This window comes from Lipophrys pholis (assembly GCF_963383615.2).
Source record: "Lipophrys pholis genome assembly, chromosome: 7".
Classification (NCBI taxonomy): Eukaryota; Metazoa; Chordata; class Actinopteri; order Blenniiformes; family Blenniidae; genus Lipophrys; species Lipophrys pholis.
Genome location: NC_137638.1, coordinates 15,870,516 through 15,895,524, shown reverse-complemented (window position 1 = coordinate 15,895,524; position 25,009 = coordinate 15,870,516). Strand labels below are relative to the sequence as shown.

General features: G+C 43.7%; 1 protein-coding gene across 1 annotated transcript; it reads left to right on the top strand.

Annotated features, from left to right (window-relative positions):
* Positions 1 to 206: 206 nt before the first annotated feature.
* On the top strand, positions 207 to 21,887 carry LOC308111595 (kinesin-like protein KIF27; the record flags this gene model as incomplete). Its single annotated transcript, XM_080466557.1, is given in 5 exon segments — positions 207 to 504; positions 3,790 to 3,852; positions 3,855 to 3,986; positions 5,181 to 5,287; positions 21,039 to 21,887. Coding segments are annotated over 5 exon segments (1,449 nt in total).
* Between the last annotated feature and the right edge of the window lie 3,122 nt (positions 21,888 to 25,009).

The following is a 25,009-nucleotide window of genomic DNA, read 5'->3' as shown; positions in this document are numbered from 1 at the left end:
AACCGAGAAGCCACAACAAGCGAAGTAACGGAACGACACAACGGATAAACGAGGACAAGGATAAACCAAACGTACGAGGTAAATATAACAGGCAGACTCAACTAACATCGCACAGTCTTCTTTCGTTCACTTTGTGGAATGAATGTGTTTATTTTGTGCCGAAAGATTTGAAAAGTTCCCGAGTGACGCGCTGGGAGCAGAGAGCCATGAGCGAGGCGTATGTCCGGGTGGCGGTCCGTATTCGTCCGCTCCTCCCCAGGGAGCTGCTACAGCAGCACCGGGTCTGCGTCCGAGTGGGGCCGGGCTCCGCGCAGCTCCAGCTCGGCTCTAATCGGCTCTTCTCCTTCGACCACGTGTTTGGACCGGCGGCCAGCCAAGACGAGGTGTACGTGTCCTGCGTCCAGCAGCTGGTGGAGTCGGTGGTGGATGGATACAACGCCACCGTGTTCTGTTATGGGCAGACCGGCTCCGGCAAGACGTACACGCTGGGAGGGAGGAATCCAGGTACCTGGCGGCCTCTTTATGTTCCGGTCAATGAGGGGTCAAATCCCGAGACATAAGAACTTTAATGTGAGAACAGAGTGACCGATAGTGATGTCCAGGACTGCTGGACTGAGATCCACGTCCTGTAACGTCTGTTGAGGCTCAATAACGACTGCAGAAGGTTTGGTCATGTAAAACGTTATCTATGCGTTATATCGCTGCAGAGGTAGGACATGTACTGGACTGTTTTAATTAACTGTCTTTACTTTTTGGATATTCTATTTAAGTAAAAGTACCCATCATAGAAAAAAAGAGAAAGTGGAAATTCTGGTGCATAATGTTAAAAATTACACAAGTATGTAAAACCAACTTTTTAGGCCTCACAATAGATCTCAAATTATCCTGGAAACCACACATAACACACTTAAGTACTCAATTGGCAGGAAACGTCGGAGTTCAGAGCAAAGCTCGGCACAGCCTTGATCCGAAGACAATGTAAATAATAATAATAATAATAATGAGAATACATTTTATTTGTAGAGCACATTTAAAAACACTCAAAGAAGCTTTGCATCATCATAAAATCTGCAAGATTTTAAAATCAGCAAGACAATGTCCACTCTCTACTGTTGTCTAATTTTACCACAATTAAGTTATTGTGTAGAGTTTTGAGGAAACACTTATAAAAACCCACCTGCAACCACTATCACCTGTCAATTTGACTTTTGGCACTTCAGTATAATTTAGAGAATTGTACTATGTTTGGCTTTTGCCTTGTTGTGATACATCACAAATGCACTAAAAATCTAACTTAAAGTTAAACTTGTATGTGTTTCACTCTCTAATCCAGGGGTGGCCAACCAGTCAGAGACTAAGAGCCACATTTTTAACTGTGATACTGCAAAGAGCCACATCATACACATGGGCACACATGATCACCACCCCATCCCTTCCACACACACACACAGATCTCTGCTAAGCCAGATTTATTGTAAATGTCACACACAAACATGATAATGACAGATATTGACTCCTACAAGACCACAGGCCAGTCATTTTCAACAATGAACATTGTGTGCACTGTCTCACACACACACAAACTCTCAGCTCAACCAAGTCCACAAACAAAAATGTAATTTACAACAGCGTTTTTTCTCTTACTTTGTATGTTGCTTAGTGGGACTTCTGGCACTCCTTGTCTTGAACAATCCTCTTCAAATCTGGCTTATATTCCGTTGTTGCCACTCAAAGCAATTCTTTCACATGGGTGTCAGTCAGAACAGATCGATGCTTTGATTTCACATGTTTCAGGGTAGAAAACACAGACTCGCAGACGTATGTTGACCCAAACATTGACAGTATCTTCAGCGCAGCCTGTTTGACATTGGGGTATTTTTCCATTGGCACACTTTTCCAGAACTCAATGGTCCCTTCCCTTAAAGCAGCTTTCAGTTGGTCCTCCTCACAAAGATCAATCATTTCCAACTCAGCCGCAGCCTCATCTGTGACTAGCGGGGCTTTCAAACAGTCCGTCTCCGCATTAAATGGGTCGACGAGGCACGTAATCTGTGGCCTTTTCAGTTGTAGATCACGGAACCGGGTCACAAAGCTTTCGTGCAGGTTTTCAACCAGTGTTGCATATCTGGCTCTTTGCTTATTCAGGGCGGCGCTGGTGACTTGCCCGCTGGCTTTTAACAGAGTCGGAAAATGCGTTAAATCTCCCTTTTGAATATGAGCCTTGAACAGCTTCAGTTTGTTGACAAACGCAAACACACTTTGCACCAGGTCAGGTAGCATTTTTAACTTACCCTGCAGGGTCAGGTTCAGTCGGTCCAAGTGACACAGCATGTCGACCAAAAAGGCCAGATCCATAATCCAGTCGAGGCCCGAGAGTTCGGGATAGTCCTTGTCCTTCTCTTCCATGAACAGTTTCACGGCATCCAAAAGCTCAAAAAAGCGAGCGAGTACTTTGCCTTTTGACAGCCACCTCACAGTGCAGTGCAGCGGCAGGTCACCTGGAAGCCCTTGGTCCAGCTCAGCGATGAGATTCCTGAATTGCCTGTGGTTAAGCGCATGCGTGCGGATGTAGTTGACCATTTCCATCACTGGCTTCATGACGTTGTCTAAATTCAGTGATTTAGACACGAGTTGCTTCCTGTGGATGATGCAGTGGAAATTCCAAAATGCGGGAAATGTTTGGTCAGCTTTGCACAGCCCCACAAGCCCGTTCACAGATCCGATCATGGCTGGCGCTCCATCCGTGGCTATTGCAGTTAGTTTTGGTATGGGCAGATGTGCTTTCGCGAATGCAGCCATCATTGTTTCTTTCACATCTATGCCACGGGTTCTGTCTTTTAATGGCACAATATCAAGGAGTTCTTCTTTGATCACACAATCGTTTTGACACAGACCGTGCAAATATTGCCAACTGAGGCTTGTCTTGTATGTCACAACTCTCATCCAATGCAACACCAAAATACTCACATTCTTGAAGGTCAGAGTGCAACTGTGTTTCAATAGCCGCGTTAATGTCCGATATTCTGCGTTCAACAGTGTGGCGGGACTGTTGGACGTCTGATATCATTCGTTTTAATTTGTCATTTTCAGGAGACAATATTTCAACAGCGTCGCTGAGGCATTTTTTCACGAACTCCCCTTCATTGTATGGCTTTTTAGCCTGTGCAATGTTCAAAGCCAGTTGATAAGACGCAAGCGTTACGGTCTCGGAGTGCTTCGTAAATCTTTGGAAAAACTGTGTCTGCTTTTCTGCCTGACTTTTCAACGTTACCAACTTGTTTTCGCAAAGTTCAGTCCCTGTTGGAAATTCCTGGTCGTAGCTTGCGTGGAGTGAGCTGAAGTGCCGTTGAAGATTAGAAGCTTTAAAATGCGCTAGCGACGCCTGACATATGAGGCAGAATGGCTTGTCATTACGTTCAATAAAAAAATATGAACTCTCCCACTCTGTTAAAAATGTCCGGTGTTCATCTACATATTTTCGTTTTGCGGTGCTTTTTTCCCCTGTCATTTTGAGAGCACACAAAATTACTCGAAAGATCTATTTTCATCTCACGCACATGCGCGTTTGACGTCACTCAAACCGGCTTCCTGGTCAGGTTGCCATATAGGGAATGAATGGCAGCGCCAGCGCCGAGCATTTTTGACGCCTGTCATGTGAGCCCCTTAAGAGCCGCATGAAACCAGCCAAAGAGCCGCATGAGGCTCGCGAGCCGCTGGTTGGCCACCCCTGCTCTAATCGGTGCAATGTTTGTGTAATTGTATTTCTCTTTCTTCTATAACTTCTGCCAGATGAAGATGGGGGAATTATTGCTCGAGTGGTCCAGGATCTGTTTTTGTTGGTGGAGAATAAGAGAGTGATAATGCCATGACGTTCACAGTACGTGCCTCATACCTGGAGCTGTATAAGGATGAACTACGAGACCTGCTGGAGCTGCCCACCATTCACAAAGAGCTTCACATCAGAGAGGATGAGAGGCGAAACACAGGTGATGAAAGTCCCTGGCTAAATTCATTTTTGACATTTTACAGTGGTTAAGATTAAAAAAATCAATTAAAAAAATGCTTTCACAACTCAAACAATCAAGATACTTGCAAAAATGTCGCAGATGACAACCACGACGCAGTCCCTCAGTCATACAGCTGTTAAATAATGCATTGTATTGTAATGAAGTGGCATTTCACTGAAAGCAGAGTGAACTGGTCTAGCAGATACCAGAGTATCATGACTTAAGACTTATATAAGTTCCAAACACACCAGATTTGTACTTCCCATACTAAAAATAAATAATCTTCTTTAGATCCTCACTGTCAGACATACCCATACATCATATAAAACCCAAGGCCTTCAAGATTCACTTTGTAGCACAGGCTTGCTCCTCTAGATTATTCACTTTTGAGCTCACAAGGTAAGCCTGGAGATGTCACTTGAGATTTTACAGGCTTCTTCTTTGTGAATTTGTTTTCAAAATGCCTGTAGCAGGTGGCCCTACTACCCGCAGGTCTGAGCACAGAGACGGATTTCTTGATCACTATTTATATCATTCACCATACACAACCCACTGCGCCTGTCACTGCCATGTCCATGCGGCTCCTCCCTTTATGGGGAGAGAGGTGGTCAGATGTGCTGCCTATATATATATATATATATATATATATATATATATATATATATATATATATATATATTGTCACCCTGTAATATGTGGAATAATGAGGAGAAATGAGAACGAGGTGCAACACGTCATTCCAAATGATTTCTTTTGATTTAACACTCAAAAATATGTAATCACCATTATCATTCACATTTCAGTTCGTTTTAAAGTTTCTTATTCAGTTTCCTCGTTAACAATCAGTCAACTTTTCTATTTCCACTTTAACAAACCAGTTTCATTATTACTGTGCTTCAATGCACCTCCAGTTGACATATGTGTCAAACAACATTGACACAAAAGTCCCTCCCCCCCAAACCTCACTCCTCTCTCAGGTATAGGTACACTGTAAATTATGTTAATGAACCAGAACATACAATACACCTGAAATAATCCATAATCATTTTAAACACTAACCAATAAATGTGGTAACATTTTTAGGGGTGCCATAACATTGTGAGATTGAGTTGAAAGTAAGGTCTTAATTCTGTGAATAAAAGTTGCATTGTGTGATTCTGTGTCTGTTTCCAGTGGTGGTTGGAGCCAAGGAGGTAGCTGTCGCCTCGGCAGAGGAGCTGTTCAGTGTCATCGAGATGGGAAATGCTTTGCGTCACACTGCTAGTACAGGAATAAATCAGCACTCCAGCCGCGTGGTTATGGCGCTGAGCTGAGCACACATCTTTTTGTGAGCTCCTGGCTATATTCTAATACAATCCTGTAAACTTTCCTTTAACTGCATCAACAGTGATAACTTTTTTTGCGGCGACTTAATACTGCATACCCGCGACAGTATGCCGAGGAGGAACAACTCGAAAGCGCACTTTTCTCAGACTGAAGAAGACGATGTCCCAGATGCTAGCAGCCTAGCTAACTCGGAGTGTGCTGCGAGTCACGTGCCTTGTGAGAACGAGGTGGACACTGGAGCACCCCAAAATGCAGACGTCATTCAGATACTCGACGGGATAAGAAAAGACTTTTCCACAAAGATAGATGTGGTCCTGAAAGCTATTCAAGATGTTAAGAGGGACGTGCAGGACTTCTCGGCGCGCATGGATGCAGCGGAAGCGCGCATCAGCAGCGTAGAGGACACAGTTAACGCAGAGAAAGGCAAGGCTGATGCTCGAGCTAAACAAGTGACTCTCCTCACAAACAAACTTGACGAGCTCGAAAACCGCTCTCGCCGTTCCAACCTGCGGATTGTTAATGTGCCTAAGAGGAGTGAGGGGAGTGACGCGGTAGCTTTCCTGGAGAAGTGGCTCCCCGAGGTGCTGGGACCAGCGACATTCCCGAATCCTCCTCTGATTGAAACAGCGCACAGGTTACCTGGCCGGACGCAACCGAATCGATCAACCACTCCGAGAGTCATCATCGTGAAGTTTTTAAACTTTCAGGATAAAGTCCGAGTGATGCGAGCTTCCAGAGCCAAAGGCAAAGTTATCTACGCCGGTCAACAGATCATGTTCTTCCCGGATCTTTCGGCGGAACTCCACCGATGCAGGAGGGGTTTCGACCGGGCAAAACAACAGCTGAGATCGATGAACATTCGGTACGGAATAATCTACCCAGCCAAACTACGAGTGACGTCTGATGGACAATCACGTGAGTTTGAAACCCCAGCAGAAGCTGAAAAATTCATACAAGGGTTACAAAACACAGAGGACTCACAGTCTATTTAAAGTGATTATTCGGCATACTGTCTGCTTTCCCGGAAGAGATTTAAGCCGCAAGAAAGACTATGATGAACACTTCATATATACTTGTTTATGTAGATCATATTCTTTTGCCAGGGGACACAATGGAGATCTGTTTGGTTTAACTGCTCCCTTGTTCACACTGGATCAGTTACTGCACTTATCTGCACCCCAAGTTCGGGGGGAGGGTGGGGAAAGGCGAGGGGCTGTCTTGTTCCGGTTGACAGCTCAGGGGGTTTGTTCATGGCAAAGTTTATGTGTTTTTGTTTTTTCCACATCTTGCGATATTTCATCGGTACTCTCCCAAAATGTTACTCAGAGATGCTCATTGGGTTTACAAACAACTAAAAGATGATGCTATGCTGTACAATCTGGTATATTATTAAGACTAGATGACTGCAAATAAAAATGTTAAATTCACTTCTTGGAATGTTAGAGGGATGGTAAAGTTGACTAAATTAAAGCAAGTGATTACCAGGCTTAAACAACTCAAGTCTTCAATAGTGTTCATCCAGGAGACTCACTTACTGAGAGAGGACTTGGTGAAAGTTCATAGGAGATGGCCAGGCAAAGTAGTAGCATCCTGTTTCCCTTCTCGTTCAAGAGGGGTTATGGTGTTAATTCATAAGTCGGTGCCTTTTCAAATAAACAATACTATTTATGATAAAAGTGGTAAATTTGTGGTGGTTCAAGGAACTCTCCTGAGAGAAAATATTAATTTGGTTAATGTGTATGGCCCCAACGATGATAACCCATAATTTTTTGAGAATATATTTCTGATGCTGGCCACACTCCCTGGTAAGATTATATTGGCAGGTGACTTAAATTGTGTATTAGACCTGAAACTGGATCGATCGACAGGGATAGATGCATCCCGTTCCCAATCCAGAAAAAAAATTCAACAATACATTAAAGACCTAAACCTCTGTGATCCTTGGAGGGCTCAAAACCCCAATAAAAGGGAATTCTCCTGCTACTCTGCAGTATTTAAAACACACTCCAGAATAGATTATTTTTTAATTTCCTCATCTCTGCTACCTAGTATATCTAATTGTTTGTATGATAGTATTGTTTTATCTGATCATGCCCCAACATCCCTTTTGTACAACTTCGGACGAGGGTATAGACAATCAGCTAATTGGCGATTACATCCAAAATGGCTACACAATTCTGACTTTGTAAGATTTGTAGGAGATCATATTGATCTCTACTTCTCTATTAATACAAATCAAACTTCTGCAGCCATTAGATGGGAAGCTTTTAAAGCTTATATTAGAGGACAAATGATCAGCTTCACCAGCTCTAAATTTAACAAATTTAAACAAACTATGAATGAATTAGACTCCAAAATTAGAGAATTGGAGAGAGAAGTTAGCATAGATGATTCAACACAAAAGAAAAAGGAATTACAGATCCTTAAAGCAAAATATGAGGAGCTCTCCATGCTTAAGGCTGAGGATGGTAGAGTAAGACTAAAACAAACTTTTTACGATCAGGGTGAAAAGCCAGGAAAACTACTAGCTTGGCAGATAAAGAAAATTGAATCAGACAGAGTCATCAATACAATTAGAAACGAACAAGGACAATTAACTACAGATCCCTCAGAAATTAATAACACCTTTATCTCATTTTATAAAACTCTTTATAATTCTGACACTCCTCAAGACCAGATAAACCAAAACAATTTCTTGGATGGGCTGGTCATTCCCTGTATTTCTGAGAGTACAAAAACTGAACTGGAGAGGGGATTAAATTTAAATGACATCTCTAATGCCATTACAAACATGAGAGGAGGTAAAGCGTCAGGACCAGACGGGCTTCCTATCGATATTTATAAATTATTTAAAACAAAATTATTAGCCCCTCTACTAGATGTTTATTTGGAATCTTTTAAAACTGGTTGCCTCCCAGATTCGGTTCGTAGTGCTCTGATCACTCTTATTCCAAAACCAGGCAAAGTGCCAACAGAACGCGGTTCTTACAGACCCAGATCACTTTTCAATTCAGATGCAAAGATTATAGCCAAAGTTCTAGCCATGAGACTTGAGAGGGTTCTACCATCCATTATTCATGGTGACCAGAATGGCTTTGTGCAGAAGCGGCAAGGGTTCCATAATGTGAGGAGAGTTCTTAACATAATATATGAATGTGAGGAGTCCCCTGATACTGCAATATTATCACTAGATGCCGAAAAGGCATTCGACCGAGTCGAATGGCCATATCTACTCGAAGTGCTTAGGCGGTTTGGATTTGGTGAGTATTTTCGTAGATGGGTCGAAATTTTATTTGTTGATTCTTCAGCTATGGTATCCACTAATGGTCTCATCTCTCAGCCTTTCAAGTTGTTTCAAGGCACAAGGCAAGGGTCACCAATTTCACCTCTTCTTTTTGTAATAGCCATGGAACCTTTAGCAATAGCGATCAGATCCCATCCCTTAATTCATGGTATTAAAATTGGGGATTTGGAACACAATACAGCAATGTACGCTGACGATACTATAGTGTTCTTATCACAACTTGCAGAATCGATACCGTCTCTCTTGGGGTTGTTTGGTCGATTTGGAAGTATCTCTGGGTTTAAGGTGAACAAAGAAAAGTCATCTATTATGTTTTTAAATGAAAATGAGAGGAAGAAACCTTTAGTATCTCATCCATTTGTGAATGCCTTGGAGGGATTTAAGTACTTAGGCATCAAAATAACCCCAAAGATAAGTAATCTTAGTTCAGCCAATTATGAGCCCATGGTACTTGATGTAACAGAAGAGATCTCGAGATGGACAACACTACCTCTTTCAATATTGGGAAGAATAAATCTAGTAAAGATGACTATACTACCAAAGTTTGTATATGTCTTTCAATCAATTCCACTGGCTCCTCCTCTTTCTTTTTTTCCCAGGATCAGAAAGCTCCTTTCTAATTTCATCTGGAACAACAGGAAGCCAAGACTCAGACTTTCCCTCTTATATCTTCCTTATGATAGGGGAGGGCTACAGCTGCCAAATCTAGAATGGTATTATTGGGCTGCTCAGCTGAGGGCCATGATGTTTTGGTTTTCTAAAGATGTCTTCATACCCTGGTTAGAAATTGAAAAACGGTCCTCAAAAGATTTGCCATTGAATAGCTATCTATACTCAGCTTCTTTTAAAACATTAAAGAAAGATACTACTAATCCTTTTGTAAAAAACTCTGTTGTTGTTTGGCATGAAGCACAAAAATATTTGGGTGACTCTTCAAGGTTGTCCTGTTTTGCCCCCATCTGGGGTAATGATCATTTTGCCCCAGCAAAGAATGATATGGGATTTAAAACTTGGATGAACGGGACTTCCGGTGGAGAAGGGAATGGAGTAGACGCGTGCACCGTGTGCTCCCACACCGACCTGTTGTAATATAACCTATTTTTATAACCCATACTTGAATTTACTCTGTAATACACCCCATGGCTTCGGGAACCAGACTGGTGAAAGAAAAAGGCACTAAGAAAGATGACTTGGCTGCTGCGGCTAACCAGATTAGCATGCCTGCTCTTACTAGCTTGTTGGAGGAGCACCGACAGTCCATAGCGGTGGCGATGTCGGCAGAGCTCCAATCGGCCTTTGCCTCCCTGGAGACGAGACTGGACGCTTTACAGGCCACTGTCACCGACTATGGTGAACGCCTTGTAAATGCGGAGGCCGGCTTAACATCACATGAGGAACGCATTACAGACCTGGAGGCCTCGTGTGCTACGCTAACCGAAGCTTGTGCTAAGCTTCGTGCCAAAAATGCAGACCTGGAGGGGCGGAATCGGCGCAACAACATTCGTATTATTGGCCTACCGGAATCAGTGGAGGGTCCTCGACCTACAACTTTTTTCGCTGAAGCCTTGGTGGAGATATTTGGAGACCAGCTGCTACCAACGCCGCCGGAACTGGACCGGGCCCACCGTAGCTTCGCCGCTAAACCACGACAGGGGGACAGGCCCAGGCCAGTGATCGCATGTTTTCACCGGCATCAAACGAAGGAACTGATCGTCCGGGAGGCCCGTAAACGGAGAAACGACCTGAAGTACCGTGAGTCGCCAGTCCGCATTTATGAGGATTACCCACCTGATGTTCTGGAGCAGCGCGCGGCCTACCGCGACATCATGGCTAAGTTGTACAATGCGGGTCTCCGGCCTGCGTTGCTATATCCAGCGAAGCTTCAGATTACCAAGAAAGACGGTAATAAAAAACGCTTTTCCTCAATCGAGGAGGCGACCACCTTCCTGAACTCTATGAGTGCAACTTAAATGTGTTTAGTGTCCCAACTCGCTGGCTCTTGTTCAAGCTGACACTGTTTTGGTTTCCATTGGTTGACGCTAGCACAGTTGCTAATGGCTAATTTTGTCAACTACTGTCTCAGACTTTTAAAGGATTCTTCAAACTGTGGAATCGCAGGAGTTTTGTCGTGTTATTGTTTAAGTTCAGTGAATTTTGAAGTTATGTGCCTTATGACGTTTTGTGACTACTTTTGTTTTACAGTACGTTTATACTGATCCTAAGGGACTATTTTTCTATATAGGAAACTTTTGCTATTGTTTTTTATTTTATTTTTTATGTCAATATATTATATTTTTATTTATTTATTCCTATTTACTTGAAGGATGCCCTGTTTTGTTTTACTTAGAAGATACTGTTATGGTTAACTGCGCCATATGACGCTGAAAACTGGTTTTATTTTGGGTAATTCTATTTGTATGCCATAATGTCCCTGACACGAAATGTTTGTCAGGAAGGGCATCCATATATAAGTAAGTATATACATTATTTTTCTTTTTATAACTTGTTGAGTGAAAAGGTTACACCTAATTTGCACAGGAAGGGTTAATTGTTGTCCTGTGGGAGTGGTTATGGTGTGGGAATTAGTGGGTATGTATAGAAACTGGAAGCTATACAGGTATGTGTTTCATATATGTGTGTGTGTGTGGTGTTTTGTGTTTGTTTGTTTTTTCTTTTTGTTTTGTTTTTTTCTCTCATCCTTCCCCCCCCTCCTCCAACCCCCCCAATCCCCCTTTAGGGCACTGTCGCTTACCTTTCCATAAAAGGGTGAGTAATGTCTGACACTTTCTCATCACGCAGTCGTGGCTGTCGGTTTGTGTCATGGAATGTCAGGGGGATTAATCAGACTATTAAGAGAAATAAAATACTTTCGCATTTGAAACAACTTAGAGGTGACATTTATTTTATTCAGGAGACGCACCTTAAAAGCGCTGAGATTTCTCGCCTTAAGAGACCCTGGATGGGACAGGTGTTTCATTCAAAGGTTCCTGCAAGGGCGAGGGGTGCGGCAATCATTATTGGCAGGAATACACCTTTCGAACCCACAAAGTCTATTGAAGACCCAAATGGACGTTTTGTCGCCGTATCAGGTAAACTGTTTGATATTCCGGTCATTTTAGTGAGCGTTTATGCCCCCGTGTGGGACGATGACCAATTTATCACTCGTCTTTTTTCCTCCCTTCCTGACTTGGATTGCCACTACCCGATCATAGGCGGTGATTTCAACCTTATCCAAGATCCTGCGTTGGACAGGTCCTCCCCTAAATCTTTAGCTTTATCTAATTCTGCCAACACATTAAAGACATTTGCGGAACAACTCGGTCTAAATGACCCCTGGAGATTCCTCAACCCAGCCAACAAAGTTCATTCATTTTTTTCCCATGTTCATCGCACATATTCGAGAATTGATTTTTTCTTAACAGACAACAGACTATTGGACTGGGTGGAGGCGAGTGAATACCACCCCATAGTAATCTCCGATCATGCTCCCACTTCAGTAGACATCAACTTCCCAAATTACAGTGCCCCAAATTCACAGTGGAAACTTTCTTATTTTCTAATGAATGATTCTGATTTTAGACCTTTTTTTCAAAAAGAAATAACAACATTTTTTCAAATCAACGACACTCCAGATATCTCGAAAGGCATTTTGTGGGAGGCATGCAAAGCATACCTGAGGGGGCAGGCTATTTCATTTGCCAGCCGTCGGAAAAAGGCTGAGACTGGGAGGATGATTTGGCTCTCAGATCAGATCTTAAAAGTTGACTCACAATATGCCATCACACCCTCGCACGATCTTTACAACGAGCGCCTCAAACTTCAGGCTGAATATGATCTTTTGTTAACAACAAAGGTGGAACTTAAACTGCTAAGAACCAAACAGCGTTATTTTGAAATGGGAGATAAAGCTGGGAGACTTCTCGCTCATCAATCCAGGATCACAGCCCTCTCGGGGTTAATCCCCAGAATGAAAACAATGTCTGGGGCAATATCTTCTGACCCCAAAGTGGTGAATGAGACCTTTTTAAATTTTTATTCTGACCTGTATAAATCTGAATATTCGCCAGAGATTTGGGATAATCACAACCCTCTTGATGGACTCACCTACCCTAGGGTTGATCCTGATTTGTCTAAAAGTATGGGTGCCCCGGTCGAGTTATCCGAGGTGCGGGAGGCAATTGGACTGCTTCAGACGGGTAAGTCCCCCGGCCCTGATGGCTTTGTCGTAGAGTTTTACAAGGCCTATCTGGACCTGGTAGCCCCGCATTTGGTTAACGTTTATAATGAAGCTTTCTCCACTGGCAGACTGCCCCCAACTTTAACTGAGGCTAATATTTCCCTTCTATTAAAAAAAGATAAAGATCCTTTGGAGTGCGGCAGCTATAGGCCCATCAGTCTTCTAAATGTGGATCAGAAAATTTTGGCTAAGGTGCTGGCCACGCGTTTGCAGCAGTCCTTGCCTACTCTGATCTCTGCAGACCAGACCGGGTTTATGGCCGGGCGAAACTCATCATTTAATACCAGACGACTTTTTAACGTTATTGGCTGCCCCGGGTCTGACGTGCCCGAGGTGGTGATTTCGTTAGACGCTGAGAAAGCCTTTGATAGGGTTGAGTGGAAGTACTTGTTTTATATTTTATCAAAATTTGGTTTTAGCTCTGATTTTGTTGCATGGATTAGGCTGCTTTATGACTCTCCAACTGCTTGTATCCTTACAAATGGGGTGAGGTCATCCTCATTCGCTCTTCATCGCGGTACCAGACAGGGATGCCCCCTCTCCCCCCTCCTATTTGCTCTGGCGATAGAACCTTTGGCTATTTGGCTTTGAGGGGAGGATAAGGTTGTGGGTATCACGAGGTATGGCATCACCTACAAATTGTCCCTTTATGCAGATGACCTGCTACTCTATGTGTCCAACCCCTTGTCATCTGTTCCAGTTATCACGGATATCCTGACTCAATTCGGCAAGTTTTCTGGCTACAAGCTGAATTTTTGTAAGAGCGAACTTCTCCCTATTAATCACTTGTCAAGAATTATACCAACTTCATCCTTACCATTTAAGGTCACATCACAGGGGTTTCGTTACCTGGGAGTATTTATCACGCCATTTTTTGAAGACCTTTTTAATAAGAATTTTCGCCCTCTAATTGACAAATGTAAACTTGACATGATACGCTGGTCCGCTCTTCCTCTTTCGCTCTCTGGTAGAGTTAATTTAGTAAAAATGGTGATACTCCCTAAGTTTCTTTATTTGTTTCAACACATCCCATTTTTTATAAGGAAGTCTTTTTTTTGTCAGCTGGATAGTTCAATTTCTTCGTTTCTGTGGCTGAACAAACCCCCCGTATCAAGAGGACCATTTTGCAATTACCTAAACAACAGGGGGGCCTTGCACTGCCAAACTTTATTCACTACTACTGGGCGTGTAACATTGCTAAGCTTAACTGTTGGATGGACGGAGGAATCGACGCATGTCCCTCTTGGGCCCAAATTGAGAGAGGCTCTTCAAAGCTTTCATTACACTCTCTTCTAACTGCGCGTCTTCCTCTCAAGATACACAGTTTTTCTCAGAACCCTGTTGTTGTCAACACATTAAAAATTTGGATCCAATTTCGTAAAAACTATGGTCAGACTGAACCATCGTCTCTTGCTCCGATTGTCAAAAATCATTTGTTTTTGCCATCTAATTCTGATCCCACTTTTGTCAACTGGCAAGGCAAAGGCCTGGTACTGATTAAGGACCTCTACACAGATGGACATTTCACAGACTTTAATGGACTTGCTAATAAGTTTGACTTACCCCAATCACATTTTTTCCGTTTCCTACAAATTAGGCACTTTGTCCAAGCTACCTATTCTAATTACCCCAACTCACCCACCAGTTCCCTGGTGGACTTGATGCTCACCTCTAATTCAGCTCAGAGGCGCACTATATCTGTTATTTATAACTCCATTGCTTCGTTTAATCCCCAGCATCTCGATATTCTTAAACAGAAGTGGGAGGAAGAGATTGGGGTGTCCATTTTAGATGGGCAGTGGGTACAATTCCTTAAACTTGTTCACTCCTCCTCGATCTGTGCTAGACATGGTGTTCTACAATGCAAGGTTATTTTTAGAGCTCACTACACTAATGCTAGACTTTCCAAGATCTACCCTACCGTCAGTGACAGATGCAATAGGTGCAATCAATCCCCTGCCAATCACACACACATGTTCTGGTCATGTCCTCGTCTTGTCGGTTTCTGGCGTCAGATATTTGATACACTGTCGGTGGTGCTAGAAGTAGACCTTGACCCGGACCCATGCACGGTTCTCTTTGGATGCCCTCTCCTCTCTACTCCGAGTTTGTCGGCGGCTAAACGTAAGGTGCTGGCCTTTGCAACATTACTTGCGAGACGTCTTATTTTACTGAGGTGGAAACATGTCCCCCCTCCGGCGCATAATAGTTGGCTTCGTGAAGTTTTGACCCACATTAAACTAGAGAAGATGAGGTTCTCCCTCTCTGGTGCTGGTAGTGTTTTTGACAAGACCTGGCGACCCTTTATTGAATATTTAAATAAAGTAGTGATTCACCCAGACAGCGATTAGATGCCCCCCCCCTACCTTCCCAATTCTTTCCCTCTTTTAATTATTCCATTTGTTTGTTTAGTGGTAGTCCCCCCCCCCCCCCCTTTTTTTCGTTGTTTTTTCTGTTTGTTTTTTTTGTTTGTTTGTTTGTTTTTGTTTTTTTGTTTGTTTCTTGTCCTCATTTTTGTTTTTTGTGTTTTTGTTTTGTGGGTGTGGGTGTGGTGATGTGTGCATTGCTTCATACTACACACATTTATCTGAGTGTTTCGGTATTGGTGATTGTTAAAGTGTTTGTTGGACAAGCCGTACACGTTTATGTTCTACACTTGTTGATTGCTGTCCTGGGAAAACTTTCTCATTTCCCTCTCTTACGGAATCACTTTGGTTGGACAGTATGCTTATGTATGTATGTTCCTAAAAAACTGTGAATAAAAAAATTAAAAAAAACTTGGATGAACAAGGGCATATAACAAATGCAGGATGTATATGAGGATTGTACTTTAATGTCATTCAGTCAGCTAAAAGCAAAGTTTGATATACCACAGAAACACTTCTTTAAGTATTTACAACTCCGAAGTTTTATTCTGGCAAATTTAAGCAACTCAGTGCAACAACCTCCACTATCCACCTGTTACACCCCGAGGAGGGACGGAACATATCTGGAAGGACACTGGGAAACAGTTGGATTTTTACAATTTTTATTTAATTTTCTTTTAATTCACTCGTTGGTTTTTAATTCAAAAAAACGTTGAACCTGAAAAAACAAGCGGGTTATGTACAAACTAGAACCCGACAAAACCCAAAACCACCCCGTGTCCTAAACTACCAAAATATCCAAAAGAACAAGTACCTGGTGGGCTGGCACAAACAAACAAACAGGTGCGGTACCGGGCCAACCCTGTACAGGGCCGTCGGAGCCGGTACCAACACCCAATCTAACAAACAAAACCCCCAACCTACTGTTGCAGGACAAACAAAAAACGAAAACAGGACCACCGATCCCACCAGGGAAAAAGGGAAGCCGCCTGACTGCGGGTACGAATGGGAGAGGTCGAAGTAGAGAAGCCGCCGGGCTGCGTGTCAGTACGGGATTCATCGAGAGAGGGCAGCCCCGAACGCTTTAGACACCGCCTATTTATAGGCGGAGAGGCGGGCTTTAACGAATCCTACAAAAATAATAAATAACAAATACTGAGATAATCCCTCAAGAAAACAAACAAGGGGATATAGAGATTAATTTACTATTATTATTAAAATATTACTTTATATATATATATATAACAAACTAAATAAATTGACCTCTCCACGGAAGTAGGATAATATATATGGTTATAAGAAAACCTTCACTAATACCTAACACCCCCACCCAGTGTCACTGAATAAGTATGAATATTGGCCGTAATACACAGAAAAAACGGTCACATTCAATTTATTCAGCACCCTCGCTTAACATCTTACAGACGTGAAGGGGCGTCGGCGAGGACATTGTCACGCCCGCGAATGTGCGTGATCACCAGATTAAATTGCTGTAAGCGCAATGACCAATTCATAAGCCTTCGGTTCTTATTACGCATCCGATCAAGAAACACCAGAGGATTGTGGTCCGTGTAAATGACCACAGGTACACTTGAACCTCCGACGTAAACCTCAAAATGTTCCAAGGCCATGATCAAAGCCAGCGCTTCTTTCTCAATGGTGGAATACCACCGCTGGTGCCGATCCATCTTCTTCGAAAAGAACGAAACAGGATGCTCGACGCCATCACAGTCATCCTGCAGGAGCACGGCACCCACGCCCGAGTCACATGCGTCCACAGCAACCTTGAACGGCCTGTCAAAACAAGGTGCAGCAAGCACAGGGGCGGTAACAAGCAGCATCTTGGTCTGGTCAAATTCATATTGACAGGCCTGAGTCCAGCAGAAGTTAACTTTTGGGCTGAGAAGGTCAGTTAAAGGAGCCGCCACCGCTGAAAAGTTCTTGCAGAACCCACGGTAATAACCGATCATAGCCAAATAACGGCGGAGCTCCGTACGGTTAGTAGGCGGCGGAATTGCTGAAATCGCCTCAACCTTCGCCTGAACCGGTCGCACCTGACCTCCCCCCACTTGTTTCCCCAAGTAATTGACAGTCGCCTTGCCAAACTCACACTTCGAGAGGTTCACAGTCAGGTTGGCCTCCCGCAGCCGCTGGAAGACCCCGCCCAAATGCTCCAAATGCTCCACCCAAGATGACGAGCAGATCACTACATCATCCAGGTAGGCTTCACAAAAAGGCAAACCAGATAACACGACATTCATAAGCCTTTGAAAAGTAGCTGGCGCGTTGCACATGCCAAAAGCCATCACATTGTACTGAAGGAAGTCATCGGGTGTGACAAACGCCCACCACAGCGTCCCCCGACCACAGGTCTGACTGAATGATGATTTTGTGTAGAGGAACGCCAATGTCCTGCATATTGAAACTACGCACAGGGACCACCGCACCAACCGCAGTGTCATGGTTTAGCGGCAAAACACCGTCCAGAATAAAAGACTGAGAGGCCGCCGTATCGCGCAGGATTTTCACAGGGAGTTTACATTCACCGGACACCGACACAAACCCGTCCATGACAAATGGCTTGAATTCCGCGTAATCACAGGCTTTTTGACACGGAAGTGACTGCTCAACTTGACACACAGTCTTGATCAGAGCCACTGGCCTTGCATTTTTCTTTTTCAGCACAGGACAACCAGAAATGACGTGCCCTTTTTTTCTACAATAGAAGCAGGTCACGTCTTCTTTGTTCTTACCCCCAACTGCATCAGATTTAACGTTTGCACTTGACAACGAGCTCGGGACAGGTTCCAACGCCTCACACACATTTTTACCTTCCTTGCCATTGCCAGTAACTCGGCCAAATGTATTGAATGCAACGGGGCGCTCTGTAAATCCCGATTTGTGCGTCAGTACATATTCTTCCGCCAACACAGCCGCCTTATTCACCTCAGTTACTTTGCTCTCGTTTAAATATGTGGTGACTTTTTCCGGGAGACAATTTTTTTGAAATCCTCCATTAATATTAGTTGTTTAAGCTGGTTGAAATCAGTGATCTTTTGAGACGCACACCACCGATCGAAGAGCACTTCTTTCTCCCTCACGAAGTCCACATAAGACTGAGTGTACTGCTTTCTCAGCCTCCTAAATTTCTGCCGATAGGCCTCCGGGACAAGTTCATAAGCCCGAAGAACCGCAGCTTTAACTATCTCAAACTCGAGGCTATCCGTAGCAGACAATGACGCATACGCTTCCTGCGCCTTCCCAACCAGTGAACACTGCAACAAAACTGTCCACGCATCTCTAGGCCATTAAGGAGACTCGGCCACTCTCTCAAAAAGAGTAAAATATTTGTCCACATCCTTTTCATTGAATTGTGGAACAAGACGAATATTTCTAGTCACATCAAACGCGATTACCTTATGTTGCTGCTGCTGCTGCATGGCCAATTCAAGCTCACGCAGGCGAATTTGAGCCTCTTGCTCAACTTTCACTTTCTCCAAAGACAATCGTTGGAGCTCCACTTCCAGCTCCTTCAAACGGACAGAGTCCTCACTGGAGGACAAACGAGGACTTTTTGCTGGGAATTCCGACATCGGTAAGATTCCCTTCTCAACAAGTGCCTCAAGCAGCTCAGATTTAACAACCTCCTTCTTACCTTGCTTCGAAACGGCTACTTTATAATGATCCGCAAGCATTATTAACTGCTCTCTCGTACACCTGTCAATCACATCTATGCTCTGTGTTTTCACAAACTCTTCCAGATTCAGTTTAAGAGACATGATCGCTCAAAATGTGCAGCCACCTCAAGCACCACAGGCTATTGCAAACACACACAAAAGTCAGAATAAACTTCACAAAAGTCCTGACTAGCCTTTTACCTCACTCAAAATAACACCAAAAAATATCCAAAACGAAGTCCAAACGAAACACCCCTTAATACCAAAGTTACCAGCAAAATTCACCCACAAAACGAAGGGCCAAAACACAAAGGTAACTACAGGGCGAAAAATGACTACGTGCCAGAATTTTAATTAGAACGAGCCCCCATAAATATGTTACACCCCAAGGAGGGACGGAACATATCTGGAAGGACACTGGGAAACAGTTGGATTTTTACAATTTTTATTTAATTTTCTTTTAATTCACTCGTTGGTTTTTAATTCAAAAAAACGTTGAACCTGAAAAAACAAGCGGGTTATGTACAAACTAGAACCCGACAAAACCCAAAACCACCCCGTGTCCTAAACTACCAAAATATCCAAAAGAACAAGTACCTGGTGGGCTGGCACAAACAAACAAACAGGTGCGGTACCGGGCCAACCCTGTACAGGGCCGTCGGAGCCGGTACCAACACCCAATCTAACAAACAAAACCCCCAACCTACTGTTGCAGGACAAACAAAAAACGAAAACAGGACCACCGATCCCACCAGGGAAAAAGGATCTGTGCTAACCCCAAACATACAACGAAGGCGGAAGAGCCAGAGAAGGAAGCCGCCTGACGAATGGGAGAGGTCAAAGTAGAGAAGCCGCCGGGCTGCGTGTCAGTACGGGATTCATCGAGAGAGGGCAGCCCCGAACGCTTTAGACACCGCCTATTTATAGGCGGAGAGGCGGGCTTTAACGAATCCTACAAAAATAATAAATAACAAATACTGAGATAATCCCTCAAGAAAACAAACAAGGGGATATAGAGATTAATTTACTATTATTATTAAAATATTACTTTATATATATATATAACAAACTAAATAAATTGACCTCTCCACGGAAGTAGGATAATATATATGGTGATAAGAAAACCTTCACTAATACCTAACACCACCTTAGAAACACATGCTACAAAAAACTGTTTTGGAAAAGGGCTGATTTCCCGGTTTTATAACTTACTGGTTGAAAACCATAAGGAAAACTCTGATAGTAAGAGACGGGAGTGGATACGTGACTTACAATCTGACATTTCACTCAGTGAATGGAGTAAATTATGTTTAAAAGCACATACTCAAACCATCAACACTCTTTTGAGAATGATACAATTTAATTGGATAATGCGAACATATATTTCCCCTGTACAATTAAATAAATTTAATTCTAATAATCTTGACCTATGTTATAAATGTAACAATCACCAGGGTACATTAATTCACTGTTTATGGAAATGTGAAGGGATTCAAAAATTTTGGAGTTCAGTGTTAAAATATGTTTCTCAAATCACAACTTCTCCTGTACCTCTATGCCCTAAGCTATGTATTTTAGGTATCTATCCTGAGAACTGTTCTTTATCCACCACAGAAAGGAAAATGGTTGATCTTTGTTTACTTCAGGCCAAACGCTGTATTGCATTATGTTGGATGTCCTTCTGTTATCCACTGGTTGAATAACTTAACATCGAGTTTGGCTCTTGAGAAGCTGACCTATATTGTTAGAAAGAGGGCTTCTGAATTTTATGACATTTGGAGGATTTTTCTGGAACTGTTGGAGAGGGGAGATATGGAGGAGACATTGGGAGTGAGATGATAAAGATTTTTATATAAGAGTTTGTTTTGTTTTTGTTAGTAGTATGTTATAACTTACATCGAGAATATTAATATTCATCATTATTTTCAATGTGTATTTTCATTTATGTATGTACTTATTTATTTATTTTCTCTTCATTTATCGCTCAGAATTTTGTTGAATATTAGTTGTATTTTTTTATTTTTTTTGTTCAATAATGCCATATGTTGAAATTGTTGGTTTGGTGTAGTGTTGTATGAATATGAAAAATAATAAAGACATGTTTAAAAAAAAAAAAATCAGCACTCCAGTCGCTCTCATGCCATCCTCACCCTGCAGGCCACTCTCTCCTATCACAACAAGAAGAGCTCATCGTTGACATCTGTCCGCTCCTCCAAACTCTGCCTGGTTGATCTAGCAGGCTCACAATGCGCTACAAAGACTGGAAAAAATGGGATAAGACTCAAAGAGTCTTGTCATATCAACACGGACTTGCTGGCACTGGGAAATGTCATCCGCTGTCTTTCTGACCCAAGACGAAACAGACCTAACTCCTGCGGTGGCCTGTACATTCCGTTCCGTGATTCCAAGCTCACTCGCCTCCTTCGTGAGTCCTTGGGTGGTACTGCTCATACACTGATGGTGGCATGTGTCAGCCCCTCCCACAGTTTTACTGTCAAGACTCTTCGCGTCCTGCAGTTTGCAGCCAAAGCTCGTCACATTCGTAACTGCCCAGGACCAATAGCTCTGCAGACAGAGATTAAATCAGAATCTATAGCCAGGCATACGAATGATGTTGGGCTGGTAGAGCAGGAGTACGAGTTACGGACACTGAGAGAGCAACTGAAAAAAAGGAAGAAGGAGGTTGAGTTGAAGAAGATCGCTGTAAAGGGGAATATTGTCAGAGAGTCCAGTCTGCTCGATGTGTCTGAACCAGACAAGGTGAAGGTCCAGGAGGAGCGATCAGAGTACCGCCTCTTGGCACGGGAAGCTGCAGTTTCAGTTCCCAAAAGGTTTGCAGAGATTTCCGGTTCCTCTCTGTGGTGTTCTTCAATAACGAGGCGAGGCACGCGTTTCACTACTTATTATTCAGATATCTGGGAGCAACATAGACAACGTGATACAAGGGGGTTAACAAGCTGCCTCCGCTAAGACATGCGCAGTAGGCACACAAGAGCTAACTACGGCAAGTCTACAAGGTCAAACTTAATGCACATATAAACAATATTTATACACCACATTACCTCCCCCCTTAAATTAAAGGTAACCACCGCATAGTACATTACACCAACACAAAATTCCACGTTAATAAGGCATGCTAAACTTTACAAAAAACTCAACCCTCAGTAACAACTGAACAATTCCCATAATCCTACTGTACCTAAACCCTGTAACGTGAGGGCCGCTTAGTCGTGCGCTCCGAACGCCTCAAAGTCACTGTCTCAGGATCAAGCGGCTCGGGTTGTTCCAAAACAAGAGGTGGTGAGGCCGGTGCTGCAGAGACTGGCCCAGCAAGGTCATTCTCCTGCTCAGCCAACTGAGTCGCTCCTTGAGAACCTGGGTCTGGATCTCCCTGAGAGTACCGAGGTCGCAACTGGTCTCCGTGACACCTGTACATTTGGTCAGTTGTCTCTCCTTGCACCCGGTACGACACTGGACCCGTCTGCTGTGCAACTACTCCAGGGATCCATTTGGGTTTATCTCCTGCAGTATTGCGTAGATACACAGGATCAGCCACATCAAACTGTCTCTCTGCAGCTCGACCGTCATGTTCCTCCTTCTGCTGATACTGCCGCCTCCTCACTCTCATTGTTATATTCGGCTTTAGAAAGTCCAACTGTGAACGCACATGTCTCTTCAGGTGCAAATCTGCGGGTGACTCTCCAGTCGCACTGTTGGGAGTTGTGCGATATCGCAGTAGGAAATGTGAGACTTTGTCCTCAACACTCAAATCTTCTCCGTCCAGCTTCTTCATGCCCGCTTTGAATGTGGCAACATACCTCTCAGCGAGGCCATTGGTAGCTGGATGCCTCGGTGCACCAGTTGTGTGAAGGATGCCGTTCCCTTTAGTGAACAGCTGAAACTCTTCTGACATAAAGGTTGTGGCATTGTCTGTGACAATTTGCTCAGGTAAACCATATGACGCAAAAAGCCTCCGAAGCCTTGAAATGGTTGCGGAGGATGTTATTTGTGTCATCTTGAAAACCTCCAACCACTTAGAATATGCGTCGACAACTATCATAAACATGTGACCCATGAACGGACTAGCAAAGTCAATGTGGAGCCTTTTCCAAACCTCTCCAGGAAACTCCCAGGGGTGTAGAGGGACTGGGCGTGGCATACACTGCTCCAACTGGCACCGGTCACACTGCTTACAGGTTTTTTCAACGTCCATGTCTACACGTGGCCACCAGACATATTGCCTTGCAATGGTCTTCATCTTTACAATACCAGGGTGTCCACTGTGGATCTCATTAAGTACTGCTGTTCTTAACTTTGTAGGTACCACTACTCTTGTACCCCACAGAACACATCCTTGCTCAACGGATAGCTCCTCCCTCTTGTTGTAGTACACCTTCAGTTCGTCGGTTACCTCTTTTGGCCACCCTTCCATGATGTATCTGTGCAGCCTTGATAGTTCCGCATCCTTACGTGTCGCCTTGGAAATCTGATTTGCACTCAGTGGAACATCCTCCAGGTGTTGACAGATTATTGCATGGAGGCATGCTGTTATTGACGCTGTTCCTGCATCCGTAGTCTCCGGCAGTGGGACACGAGACAGACCATTTGCATTGCCGTGTTCTTCTGACTGGCGGTAGATTATGTGATAATCATAAGCAGACAGTATAATAGCCCACCTCTGTATACGCGCCGCTGCCATTGTCGGAAGTCCTTTATGCTCTCCAAACAGCGTGAGCAGAGGTTTGTGGTCGGTGATCAAGTTGAACTTCCGTCCCCACAGATATTGATGGAATTTCTTCACTCCATACACCAGGCTCAACGCCTCCTTTTCTATCTGTGAGTAGTTCTTCTCCGCCGTCGAGTGTACGAGAAGCATAGGCTATTGGATGCTCTTGTCCGTCATGCGTCGTGTGCTGAATAACGGCTCCAATTCCGTACGCTGAAGCATCACATGCAAGAGAAAGCGGCAAGCTCGGATCATAGTGAACTAACACTCTGTCACTGGTCAATATTTCTTTGCATCTATCAAAAGCGCTCTGTTCCACTTTACTCCACCTCCATGATGTTTGGTTTTTCAGCAGTCTGTAGAGTGGGGCCAAAACAGTACTTTGTTGTGGCAAAAAGCGACCATAGTAGTTCACTAGCCCCAGGAAAGCTCTGAGCTCTTTGATATTTGTGGGTGTTGGAGCATCTTGCACGGCTCTGACCTTGTCTTTCGAAGGGTAAACTCCCTTCTCATCCAACAAGTGACCTAGGTACTCGACTTGTGTTTTCCCAAAGTCACACTTTGACATTTTTACTCTCAGGCCATTTTCTTGCAGTCGTCGCAGAACTTTGTCGAGGTTCATCAGATGCTCAGCCTCGTCCCTGCCCATCACCAGCAGGTCATCCAAGTAGACCACAACGTTGAGATCCTTCATCACGTTCTCCATGATCCTCTGGAAAATACTGACAGCAGAATTAATGCCAAAGCAAAGCCGATTGTACACAAACAGTCCTTTATGCGTGTTCACCGTTGTATATTTTTTTGACTACTCATCCACAAGTACTTGTTGGTAAGCGGCTGCCAGGTCTATTTTGGAGAATATCTTCCCCCCCACACAGTGCTGCTAGGACCTCTTCTATGCGTGGTAGTGGGTATGTTTCAGTGTTTGTAGCCAGATTGACAGTTATTTTATAGTCGCCACACAAGCGGAGTCCACCATCCCGCTTGGTTACAGGGACTACTGGAGCAGCCCACTCGCTGTGCTTCACAGGGCTGATGACTCCATCCTTTTCCAGGCCCTCCAGTTCTTTTTCTACCCTTTCTTTCATTGCAAAGGGCAGGACACGGGCTTTGTGGAACTTTGGGACTGCGTCAGGCTTCACAGAAATGGCTGCTTTAATGTCCTTTAATGTCCCCAACTCATCTCTGAAAACATCAGCATATTTATCCAATACATCTTGGATTGACTTGGACTTTGTTGTGCTTCCTGTGACTTTTTTAAATCATTTTCCAGTTGAGTCTGATTTGATCCAACCATTCACGCCCACACAGCGAAGGACCTCCTCCGGCCACTACTATCAGTGGAAGATCAGCAGTTTGACTTCCA